Source organism: Enoplosus armatus, chromosome 13 (genome assembly GCF_043641665.1).
Source record: "Enoplosus armatus isolate fEnoArm2 chromosome 13, fEnoArm2.hap1, whole genome shotgun sequence".
Classification (NCBI taxonomy): Eukaryota; Metazoa; Chordata; class Actinopteri; order Centrarchiformes; family Enoplosidae; genus Enoplosus; species Enoplosus armatus.
This window is the reverse complement of record NC_092192.1, coordinates 9811562-9824240: the sequence shown is the minus strand read 5'-3', so window position 1 is coordinate 9824240 and position 12679 is coordinate 9811562. Positions and strand designations below refer to the sequence as shown.

The 12679-nt window shown below is 40.4% G+C and overlaps 1 protein-coding gene across 1 annotated transcript; it reads right to left on the bottom strand.

Moving 5' to 3' along the window:
- Positions 1 to 5626: 5626 nt before the first annotated feature.
- adad2 (adenosine deaminase domain containing 2) lies at positions 5627 to 11798 on the bottom strand. The gene is made up of 10 exons (XM_070918059.1): positions 11647 to 11798; positions 10834 to 10975; positions 10134 to 10260; positions 9714 to 9842; positions 9127 to 9277; positions 8621 to 8791; positions 7953 to 8167; positions 7634 to 7868; positions 5877 to 6009; positions 5627 to 5737 (listed from the first exon to the last, which is right to left on the bottom strand). Exons 1-10 carry the CDS (start codon positions 11796 to 11798, stop codon positions 5627 to 5629), a joined length of 1566 nt encoding a protein of 521 aa, XP_070774160.1.
- Between the last annotated feature and the right edge of the window lie 881 nt (positions 11799 to 12679).

The window sequence follows — 12679 nt, the reverse complement described above, 5'->3', positions numbered from 1 at the left end:
CCTCTCCCTGGCGCTGCTGGGCTTGAACCTGGTGTTTCTGGTCAACTCCTGGCTGTCCTCCTGGGGTCTATATGGCCTCTGCGTGGTTGTGGCTTCCACGCTGCACTACTTCCTCCTGGCCTCATTCACCTGGATGGGATTAGAGGCCGTTAACATGTACTTCGCACTCGTCAAAGTCTTCAACGTCTACGTGCCCTCTTATATCCTCAAGTTCTGTGCGCTGGGATGGGGTGAGTCATGTGTAACAGGACAACGCAGATGACTGAAACACTGAGATGAAACAAGTAAGCAGTCATTATCATTATGTCGGAGGTTGTGACACATGCTGTGAACGTATTGAAACTGTCCCTGCAGGGATTCCTCTGGTGATCTGCATCCTGGTGCTCATCGTGAACAGAGAGGCCTACGGCAGTCACCTCTACACAGATGCTCAGTCTAGCTTAGAGCCACTGGACAACTCTGACAACTTGTGAGTTTTGGCTTCATTTTCCAAGTCGTGATGCATGTTTGAAACACAGAGGTTTCAATCAGCAGTGAGACTGACAGAACTTTAAGATCTGATACCTTCATACTCTTTGGCTGCTGCAACACAGTGAAATTATACATTATACATATATAAGTGTGTTGATAAATTGCAGATTAAATGCAACATTAATGTCTGACTCCTCTCAAAAATGTGTTTTTCTTATTCTTGATTCACTCGGATGTTTGAACAAACATCATTCTGCACAGTGAAGGTCAGAGTTTGATACCAGAAGGCTGTTTTCACATTTATCTGCTGAAGGGGAAACGTTTAATTAAAATTAAAATCTTCCTCCGTTTCTGTGCGTCACTCTCCTCCCCTGACTCACTCCCTCTTCTCTATCCCTTTTCCCACTTGATGCTTGTTCCCTCAGCTGTTGGCTGCAGGACGATGTGACGTTTTACGTGTCTGTTGTTGCCTATGCCGTGTTCATCTTTCTCCTCAACATTGCGGTAAATAATTTGAACATTTCATTAAAGTTCAAAACTCAAACCTGTGTCTGTGTCCACATTTTACTGGTTAATGTATCACAGTATCCTCTTAACGACCCTTTCTTATTTTCACACAGTTATAGAAGGAATATCTACAGGACTTATCAACTTATTTCTGACAAGACTTGAAAGCCACAACAGTTTATACTGTACATCTTAAAATTTGATCATCTCAGGACAGACAGATCAGGCTTTGTAGCCCATGTAAGCTGGCGTGACTCTTCAATCACATCTCCCATTTAACTACTCTAAGCCCTCTTTTGAACCTCCTTTTAGGTTTTTGTGGTGGTTCTGATCCAGATTCGCCACATGCGAGTAAACAGCCCGGCTGGGACCCGCAGTGGACTGATGCACGACCTGAAGGGAATCGCCTGTATCACCTTGTTACTGGGACTAACGTGGACTGTTGGCTTCTTTACCTGGGGGCCAGCCAGAGTAGTGCTGCTGTACCTTTTCTCTGGACTCAACTCACTTCAAGGTTGCCGTTTCTTTATTGTACAGAGATAATTACTGAAAGCCATGCTGGATAATATATGTCTAGACACAGACAAGAATAGAGCGACTGTGCTGTATGCCGACTTATACAGTTCACCTGCCTCAGGGTCTTTGTGCAGTTCACCGCCGGGGGGCACATCCTCTGTTGACAGTGTAACATCACCTACTATTTAGGCTAATATTTTCTCATTTATCTCCATGACTGTTGCAACTCCTGGACCGCCTCCCATGTAAGTCATGGGTGACTTTGTTTTTTTGAACCATTCACTCTTTATTTCTGAGACGGTATTATTTCAGGTCGAGTAATAGGACTACTGATCTTGATCGGTGTGAAGCTCTTTTTACTCTTCTGTGATGATTTTGAGAATGATACTTTCCAACAAATGGAGCAAAACAGAGGGCCTCATATAGCAATTTAGGGGCGTTGATCATTCCAATGATGAAATCTCACAAGCGTGCACCTCCAGTTGAAATTAACAATTTAAGAACATTTTGTGATGATACAGTAAGAGGGTTTGGTGAATCCGACATTCACACCAGCAAGCCTCACTGTTTTTGTATTCTAGTCTTCAACCTCTTCCTTTGTTCTCTTCTTCCATGAGTTCTTCATTCTTGCCTTTTGTGTGTGTGGCTGTGTGTTTATTTATTGAGTGAAGGTTTTTCTAATAACACATGCAGTTTTCCTCAACATCCCACTTCACGTTCACAGTTCAAAAGAAACCAACAAAACTCACAGATGAAAAAAGAAGGAAATCAAACAGAGGCTGAATGATGCAACTATTTTACAACTGCCTTTACCTCGGCGCTGCCTTTGTTATGTTACTTTCTTTTTTATCTGAGAGTGACGCAACAAAAGCACTCCACTCTTTACTTCTGCGAGAGAAATGCCTTGCTCAAGTGCAAATTAAGAACGAAAAAAGAGCCACGACCTAAGAGTTCATGACCTCATCTCATTTTTGTTTATATTCCAGGACTTTTCATCTTCATCTTCCACTGTCTGATGAAGGAAAATGTCAGGAAACAGTGGAGGATTCATCTCTGCTTTGGACGTTTCCGACTTGAGGAGTATTCTGGTACGACAGCCGCACATAGTATGACTGATGTGACTTCATCAAGTTACTTTTGTGGTAACTTGGAAGATATTCAATAAATAACTACACATACGATCTGTAAACTGGTGCAATACAAAAGCGTAAGTTATGAACAGCTGCTTCCATGTAACAAATGTGGCTGTCCATCTGTGTTTTGGTTTGTGTTGTGAAAACTTGATTTCTGTGTTTCGGTGTTGTCAACCAGAGTGGAGCAACTCGGCATCAGTTGGAGTCACGGCCAAACCCAGATCCAATCCTCCCAGAGCATCGGTACCATCGGTCCGCTCGGTCAAGTCCAGCTCCACAAACAGCACATCAGCCTCGTCCGACTCCAGCCAGAGAGACTCATCCTGCAGGAGACCAAACCTTGGTGAGGAAACGCAGTACACCTCCTTGATAACACTGCTATCATTTTAGCCCACTCAAAAGCCAAAAAGATGATAATAAACAATACAAGATCATAGAAAAATAAAAGCAAATTTGTAAAAAATAGGTTTTGGCTTCAGTTATATTCCTTATTGTGTTTTTAAAAGAACATTTTCAGGGAGATATTCTTCATTTGACATTAAACTATTGATGAATTCCTTTATTCTCATCTACTGTATCTACTGCATCTAAGGTTGCAATTAAAAGTTATAATTGATCTTGTTAAGATTCAGTCTCCTTCATATGAAATGATGATCACAGATTTAGTCAGACATCACAGTCCCTCGGCTGCCCAAATCACAGTGAAGGTCACATTAATAAGAAGGCACTGACGTTAAATAATTACTACATGAAAGCCTTTGTAATTAGGCCGGTTTAAACACAACTAAAAAGGACATAATTGTTATTTCTTAAAGGTTTCCTTTCACCACCTGACAGCTCAATTTCAGTTTAACCCCCAGCTCCCAGGTATACATTCTCAAACCACATATGAGACAGTGTTTTTCACACCTCTAAACTATTCACAGATGTTTAATTATGTTGCAGGCTTTTTTGTGAATTCCCTGGCTCTCCCTCGAGCCCAGAGAAACCCCTCAGGTACAGGAGCTCTGCCTTCCCAGAGGGGGATGAAACCGACACCTGGCTGGAGGAATCACTTGCTCAGCCAGCAAGCGCAAAGATAAAACACACACACGACATACATATGCATTTGCATACATACATATGCAGACATGTGAATCCCAAATCATGAAAAGCTTTAAAACTGAAACAGCAGCCTTAACACGTATTGTACTTCAATATAGGGATATGTAATCAACAGTGAAGACACGGAATTAACTGCAAAGCACCATCACCAGCTTTATTAGATAACTTTATCATGCATTCTATTGTTTTTTGGTTTTGCTAAATTTTGTAAAAGAGCCTGTAATTATGAAGACATGAGTAGTTGCATCAGTTCCAAGGAGGAGTTGGTTGCCAAGCAACTAGTGAGTGGAGCCATGGTGACAATGAACCACGGTACCACACAGTGTGTATGGAAAAAAAAAATAAATAAAAGTCTTTAAATTTAAGATGTTGAAAGTCTCCCTGTGTTCCTCCTTTACCTACTTACCTAGTACTTCAGGTTCAAACCAAATAATTATTCTACACTCATTCCGTAATCACCTCATGAGGGGATTAACACACCCTCTTTGAGTGTGAATGCTATCTTGTTCTTGTAAATTCTGACACCTTTGTTGTGATGAACATGTGATGGTCCAAAATAGTCAATATGTGTAAATATATCACTGGCATTGATTGGGGTTGATCGGTAGCGACATAACTGAGAGACATAACTGAAATCCACGCAGCATGAATCTCTCCTCATAAAGTTTGACAGATTTTGAAGACATAGTTCCAGATTAACTAATATACAGTATATTGGGCAAAATATATAACACAATACCATAGATCTACAACATGCTGTGTGCTGTAAAATGACCATATAACAACCATAATAATTATGATTTAGATCTCACAATGAATCACGACAGTACATGGCTGTGACTAAATACTCACTTGTTCATAACATGCTGGTAGGCTGCATTATTTAGTTGGTAATCAATACAAAAAAGGCCCTTTTCACAATGAGGTCAGTTATTCTTATTAATTTTATTTATATTTATTTATTTGACTTTTTTCAGAGGAGGAAGAACTCTACTCATCATGTTAGAGAACTATTCATCTGAGAAACCTGAGGGTAATGAGCCTCTTCCTTTTACTTGATTGACCTGTGACGTCGCCCTCTCGCTGTCACCTCATTGTACTGGAACAAAGTCTCAAATGTAGGTGACAATGTTTGGGAGAAAGGGCGCAACATTAGCCACTAGTATGTTACTGACTTTTATCTTAACATCCAGACTCTAGCTAACAGCAGTAACATGGAAAAGTGGTTGCAACAAGAGTTTGCGGTCTGTAGTACAGTAACCTAATCAAGAATAGGGCCTATAGACCTTCTATTTGCCAAATAGACGACTGTTATCCCAGCACTTTGCTAACACAAGGACAGAAAAGACAAAAACACTTACCTTCATAATCAAACAGGTACCGTTTAATGAAGAATTTGTAGCCTTTATCAAGTTTGGAACATGTCATAAGTGAAAATTTTTCTGCAAGTCGCTGTACATCGTCATCGAGCAGTATATGCGGCAGATGTATAAGGGACTGGGTAACTGCTGATGGCGCTAGCATGTCCACTACATTAGTGGAAGTGAACATAACCAGACGGGGCCTGTTCTTTGTTGTAAATCAGTAGAAACTTTGAGCCCAGCACTAATATTGCTCAATTCTACTCGACAGGGAAGAATAAATATTAGCCTTTAAGCAATGTTTTTCCACCCACAACTCACTCAAACTTCTTCACTACTTCACTCTGGTGCTTAACAGTAGGGTCTCTTTTATTTTTCTCAAACACCTACACAAATTGAAAGCAACAACATTATTAAACATAAAACAAAACTTGAATTACTGTTTAGGGTATTTAGTGAAGTGCGCAGAACAGTAAACTAAATCTCAAGAGGAACTTGGATATACTTCTACATGGCCTGTTGCTCGGAGCGCATTTAAGAGCTAAAGCAGTCCACTAGCTTCTTTGAATTCCAGGGACCAGCATGGTTTTTCTGAAACTGTTGCTTGACCAGATCTTTGACCGTCTGATAGACGACGGCTTCCTCCTATAAAACAACACAACATTTACGACATCATGCATCTGCCATGGAGCAAAGTTACAAAACACTCAAGCAGATGAAGAATGCACTGCACGTTCACCATAACCACACTTGATAGTTTTACATTCATGTAGCTGATACACACCTTGACTCTGTGGTAGGTGGGAAGATCCAGCAGATAGTTGTGCCCACACAGCTCTGCAACTCGGCGGAAATAACTGTAGATGGCTCTCTTGCAAAGTCTGCTGGAGAAGCCAGGCCCACTCACAGATGGAGAGCTGGGAAATAAGGAAGTGCACCATAACACTGAAATGAATGTTTCCATTTACATGTATCCATTGTCTTATATATACTGTATTATACATATTAGTGCATTCAAATATACTAATATCGAATGGTTTTTTTAAAAAAAAAGGTGCCTCTTCTTCATTAAAAGTTTTTTTTACTCAACATTTCTCATCAAAACACAATGCTTGTGTCTAATTTAAATGCATTTCCAACCTCATAATAAATATTTGCAAAGCCCATTCTTAGAAAGTTTTCAGTCCTGCAGTGTTTACATTCCATGTTGTTCAATGCACATCGGTTTGTTGCCTTCTTTTGCAGTCTTACTTGAGATACAGACACAATTTGAGGGTATGCTGTCTCCAACACACGAAACAAATACGTCAAAAAAAGCTGTTATGGTTATCTGTGCTACTAGAAAGACAATTAGTTAGCAGCCCAGTAAAATAATGGCACCTTCTTGTCTATTGAAGACGTAGACTTGCTTTGTACTGCGTGTAACACACATACTCCTCCACCAATGAATCACAAAGAAGCTAGCCAGTTAATTAGCAGCAGTGAGGGGTGGAAGATGTCCCTTCAAGTATCCACTCGTAAGGTGGTATTGCGTATAACAGCATTCATAGAAGCTGACATTAGCAGATGGCTGTGAAGGGTGACTGATACGAAATAACTTAAGGTCTGTTCCAAGACCACTACAATGTCTACAGCAACAATAATATTCCTCATCCAACTCAAAACTTCCTTTGTTGTTTTGTTACTAATACATTCCACATATAATGGATTCTTCTTGGCAGAATTCATGAGATTTGGGTGCAAGCCAAAGTTTTTAGGAAACAATTAATTGCTTCAGTGGTGAAAACCACAGCTAAAAGAAGCTAGGAATAATTGGCATGCTACTTCTACATCACTAAATTAAAGAAGTCTCATGTGACACAAGCCGCGTCTCCTTTTGCTTTCACACTATAATTTGAGTGGGAGTTTTTTTTCGGTAGGTTTTCTTGCCATCCTTTCAATTCCTCCTCACCTCCCCCTGCACACTATGTCCTGTATTGTTGCCCTTAAATTTATACTGTTCTTTTCCAGGAGCCTATTTCCCCTTGTCTATTTATAGTTTGGAACGTGCTGCAGAGTTCATCCTGACACTTTAAACCACGGTGTCGCCTAAAACTAATAGTTCGGGCTGCAGGACAGAAGCTGAAAAACACTGCGAGCGCCAAGCAGGATCTCAAATCTATTTTTGGCTATAATCTCTGCTCAAGGACAACACAGCCTCCAGTGAGAGCCACGTCCGTGTCACACTCTAACGACTGGACATCAGCAGTTGTCTGCAGCTCCAAAAACTAAGAGATGGCAGGAGCCCTAGGCCTCACCGAGAGTGTCAAACAAGCACACTGCATCAGGCTCTACCAGCAGTTCTACTCTATGCCTGGAACTGGCTGCAGGGGTGTAAATGAGGTAAGCTACAGTCAGGTCAAGACTCTCTGCAAGAGGAGTACAGGACATCATACTGGTCCCACATTTTCTACACTTCTTAAAACAAGTGAAATTTGAAAATCATGCAGTTTGCAAAGAGTGCAGAGGATTGACTTCTTGTACAATGCATCTGCATCCTACCCATCAATGATGAAGCCCTCGCTGCTGTCCAGAACTTCAACATCCTTGTCTCCGAGGCACCAGTTGATGCTGAGATTGTCATGTCGCGGGGAGGTCACAAGAGGCCCCACGTAGTCGCCACAGAGAAAGATGATGTTGTGTTTTTTGTAGGATGGCGGCAGAAAGTCCTCCAATCCAGCATCCAGTCGCTTGTTGGTGATGTTAGACACGTCCTCATTAAATAGCTTCTGGCCCGCTAAATAAACACAACAATCTCAGTGCTTGCTCTTAAATATTTCAGGAATTTAAAACAAACAGTTTGCTTTTTTTTAAATTTTACCTAGCACCATGCTGGTGATGTAGAGTGGCTGGATAAAGTGGCTCAGTAATGCACCCTGAACCCCAGTGACAGTCCAGCAACACAACTTGTCACTACCAGACATGCAGCAGACTTTGGCACCCCAGAGACTTGGGTCGAGGTAGGCTACAGGGACCAGCAGGCCCTTGGCATGATACTGCAGCTTCATAGCTGTCCAAGTGCTGTTCGCAGGGCCCCTAAACAGGACATAACGTTGCATTTTACTCATTTAGATACCATTCTAACACAGAGCAAAAATTCATATTTACTCATCATTACAAACACACTTCTAGAGAAACATAAACCATAGATATTAAAACTACTATACTCCAAAGGTTTAGTTACAAAATACAATGTGCTCTCGAGAAGTAAAATAGGAATTAACTCAAAAACAGATTACTCAATTTCCAGTTCTTATCATTTTACGTAAATTTTTTGACAGGTTAACAATATTAATAATAATAATACAAATAATATGGTTTTATAAAATTTATAGGATGCCACTATTCTCAGAAGTCAAATCTACTCTTTTGGAATGAAATCCTTAATCCCAAAATATTTTAAATACACACTACAAAAATACTGCTTTATAACAATGCACACAGGAGAAATATGGATCTTGAAACACTCAAAAGAAGAGACTGCTGTACTTGAAGTAGAAGTCCTTAGCTGCTCCTTCAGGACACTGATTGGTGTAGAGATGCAGACTGATCTTAGGTTTGAGCTGAAGCTGGTGGCTGTCTGTGCTACTCTCGAAAATACAGTTCTTCTTAGCCTTTGGATCAGCATCAAAGAACAGCAGAAGCTGTTTGTACAGAAACCTGAACACAAGCCAGAAAAATACCATTCTCACTTTGAGCCACACCGGCACTTTCAATGCACCAGAAGCATCATCAATGGTACAAGAGAGTGAGCGAGCTGATTCAGACTGCCTGCTCTAAGTAATGAAAAGGCATGTCATGACTTCATCATGAACATTAGGAAGGAATGGAAAAAGCAACGTTTATACATCTTATTAGTAAGTGTATTTAAAGTTAAGATGTAGTAAATTAAGAAACTGGACATTCCTTACTTGTCTCGCACATCCAAAATTCAAACTGAGATTTACATGAGGTGGTTCTTCACTCTTGTTGGAAGTCATATTAGCAGTTTATACCTTAGGAGAGCCCGTCTGGCGATGACGAGGGCGTGGCAGTCATGGACCATCGTCCCATTGTAGCGAAGCCACTTCCTGCAGCTTGAACGGCCAGCTCCCAACGCCACCACCTTATAATGCTCACATGGCTGACCCCCTGTATCCAACACTTCTATGGAGGAAAGTTCCGATTTATTATTAACTTTGTTGCTTAAGTTAATAGCAACCGCTACAGACAGGACGACAGAGATATGAGTGACATGGAGAATGATGTGTGAAGGGCATTTAACTATAAGGTGAGCCACAGTAACAAGTGATGACACGTGTTTAACAATACATTTTAAAAGCCTGGACAGAATATAAAAGACCTAGAAGCTTGCAAGAGTGAAAGGCCATTGATATGCCATCTTCATCAAAATCCTGGTTGGAACTGGAAAGCACGGTGATAAATGCAGTGATGCTACTATTCTGAGCATGAAGCCACGTACTGTCAGTATATGATAATTATCCTAAAGTCAATGTCTTCTTTTTAAAGTCCAATTTAAATTAAAGAAAAAGAAGCAAGACATACAGAAAAATTGGTTATTTAACATACCTGAAGTGCTTACCTCTTATCAAGATAAATGCTGCCATATGGCTCTTACAGCCATTGAAATCAGGACACATCTTCAGCAGGCTGTCAAACTTCCAGCTACTTATTGCTGCCACGTGATTCTTATGCCAATCAGTTTGCCAAACTAGAAGAAAGATACAAATAAAACCTGTATCATCAGGGATATAGCTGTCATTTTTATATGCTACTATTGCACTCAGAGTACCATTTAGTTGATGACTTACGATTTGTGACGCTTTTGTTTCGCAAACAAGTGTTTTTCCTCGCAATAAAATAACAGTAAAGTGGCACAGATAAAAACAAATGTATTATAAGCTGTTGCTTTGTAGTGCTGCGATATACTGTATACTGTAATGCAGGACTAGAATTAGATATTGAATGTGGGCATCACACAGTGTGACTACCACTACTGCACCTTCAGTCTTTGTGCTCTTGTCTGTATTCTTGAAGTCCTTGATCTGGTCCAGGAGGAGCTCTTCATCCGAGAGTATGCTTTCAGCGGGTGACATACCAGGGAGAGAGAGGACCGCTGAGTCTTCAACCTGAGAAAAAACAAACAATTCTGCTAAAAGTAGGGACAGTGGTTTTCTCCGGTTATCAACCTTGAACCTACTTCTCTGATGTTAATTTAGGAGAGCATGTTGCTGTCATTGTCAGCACATGCAAACATACTGTTTGAGACAAGAAGCACCACGCAAAACACTGAGAATGTACTCTTGTTCACAGCTTAAGTGACAAGGTGGCTGCAGATGGTTTTGAACCCCTCTAGTTAGCTGGATAATGGTATCAAGCACTGCCAGTCAAGTAATATGCTGTTAATCACCACAGATGTTGAGATTTCACTTTGATGTCAGATTTTCAAATAAGGCCTAACACCATCATTTATTCCCACATCACTTCAGGTTGTCTGTGAAGGACACCTTCCACATAAAAGCAGATAATTGCATATAAGGTTGCACAAAAGGTTTCCCCCACCTCCAAGAAAGGCTACTTAGCATCTCACCTTTTGTGATCAAGTTACTAAGTGAAAGCAACATTTAACATATGACCTTTGTTATGCAGCACCTACAGTAAGTAGTGGGAAACCCTGATATTACCCATTTCCATTTATTTACCTCATCTCCCAATAGGATGTCGCCAGAATCAAGTTTATCTTGGAGTTTTTTGAAGGAAGCCCTCTCCATTCTCAATCTGTCACCTCCTTCAGGAAGAAAAGCCTCCTTCACTTGGTCATGGTCTCCGGAAGCAGGATTTTTCCTAGGATGGCAACATAAGGAGTGACCAGATCTAACACTGTAAATTGAGCAAATGTCTGGATGGATGCACATCAAAAATACAGTTGCTAAATTGTTAAATTTGTGTGGACTCACAAATGAGACCACACTGCTTCGTTTATATTTCAGCTGAAAACTTCTCAAAGATTTGGGGGGATATTTTGGTCTTTAATTAAAAGTAGAGTTTTATAGTGGACAGAGGAGAAAAAAAGAGAAAGAGGCTTATTAAGGCAACAAAGATTCAGAGCAGATTCAAACCAAGTACATGACATGAGTCACAACCAAATGAAGCAGTGGGCTGTGTACTGTCCTGAAACTATGGGAGCACTCATTAATGAGCTTCAGTAACTGACAGTGTTTATACGGGAAACACTTGCCAGCAGGCTCCTCACCTGCCCAATCTGAAACCTCAGTAACAAGCAGCCACAACAAAACAAAAACCAAATTGCTGTTGACAAAAAGAAAAACAGTAACAGCTTGGTTTTATTGAGGAGGCTCTGACCTGAGCTAAAGAGTGCACCCCCAAATAAAAAAACAACCCTTAATCCTTAATCTTCATATAAAACGCATTGTGTTTTCCCCTGTGTATGAAAGGAACTATATAAATAAAACTTTACTGTAACTGCAACACAACACTGCCACCTTTTTCATTACCTCAGCTCAGCAGCACCGCTGTAATCAGGCACGTCATCTGTCAGATGGACTCGAGGACTGAGAAGGTGCAAGCTCGGCTCAATGTCTGGCAGAGACTGAAAACTAGCAGCACCTCGTCTTGAACTGTATTTGAATGCTTCCTGATCCGCCATGTTTTTCAAGCAACCTGTAGAAAAATGGAATTAAGTTAGTGTGAGGGTTGCGGCTTTTAACTGACCCTGTTTAATCAATGAAATTTTATATGTCTCATTTTACATCTGGCTCAAGTTTTGTTTGCAGAGCCACTTGTGCTCAATTTTCTTGTGGCCTTCAACTGATAACCTCTCATAATGCAAAACAATTACTGGTGAGGATACCATTAATCATTAGGATATGCTATTTCATTTGCCATTAATGAAGCGTCTGACAAATTGATTTGAAGCCAACACTGGATCTGACACCCTAATATTAACAGCTAAAGAAGACATGCACATACATGTTTTGGATACATTCACAAACGAAAGACTGAAGATTAATCCATTAATACACAAATATATTAATCTGCATCCATTTTGATGATCGTTTAAACATACTTTTTTCAGCCAATATTATTTTGATTCAAGCCTCCAAAATGTGAGGATTTGCTGCTTTTGTCTGTTTTATCTACAAAATGTACTACCTCAGGGTTTTGAACCAGTGGTCGCACAAAAAATAGACATTTTTAAAAACATCACCTCGGGCTTCCCTAGCAAACTGTGATGGGCACTAACTTATGTTAGTGTTTTTCTCAGTAATGTCTGTCATTGTTACACCAAATGATGAACTAATCGAGAAAATAACCAAAAGAGTAATCGATAGTAAAATTACAGGTAATTTTAATTTTACTAGCCCAATATGAGTCTATTTAGGTGAATCAATGAACAGGTCAAACGTCATCAACAGTCAATGCGACACCCTGTTAGCTAGCGGCGAAGCTAACATTAGCGGCGAAGCTAACATTAGCTCCCGTTACCAAATGACACAGTTGGCTCACTTAAATGCTTTGTCGACCGCA

What these genes read in the sequence shown, in the direction of transcription:
- adad2 (XM_070918059.1), bottom strand. Translation starts at nt 11,798, where the DNA reads ATGGCGGATCAGGAAGCATTCAAATACAGTTCAAGACGAGGTGCTGCT. An exon ending in GCTAAGGACTTCTACTTCAA is followed by an intron (nt 8,168 to 8,620) that starts GTACAGCAGTCT and finishes TGTCCTGTTTAG; the next exon opens with GGGCCCTGCGAACAGCACTT. An exon ending in GAGGGCTTCATCATTGATGG is followed by an intron (nt 6,010 to 7,633) that starts GTAGGATGCAGA and finishes CTTATTTCCCAG; the next exon opens with CTCTCCATCTGTGAGTGGGC.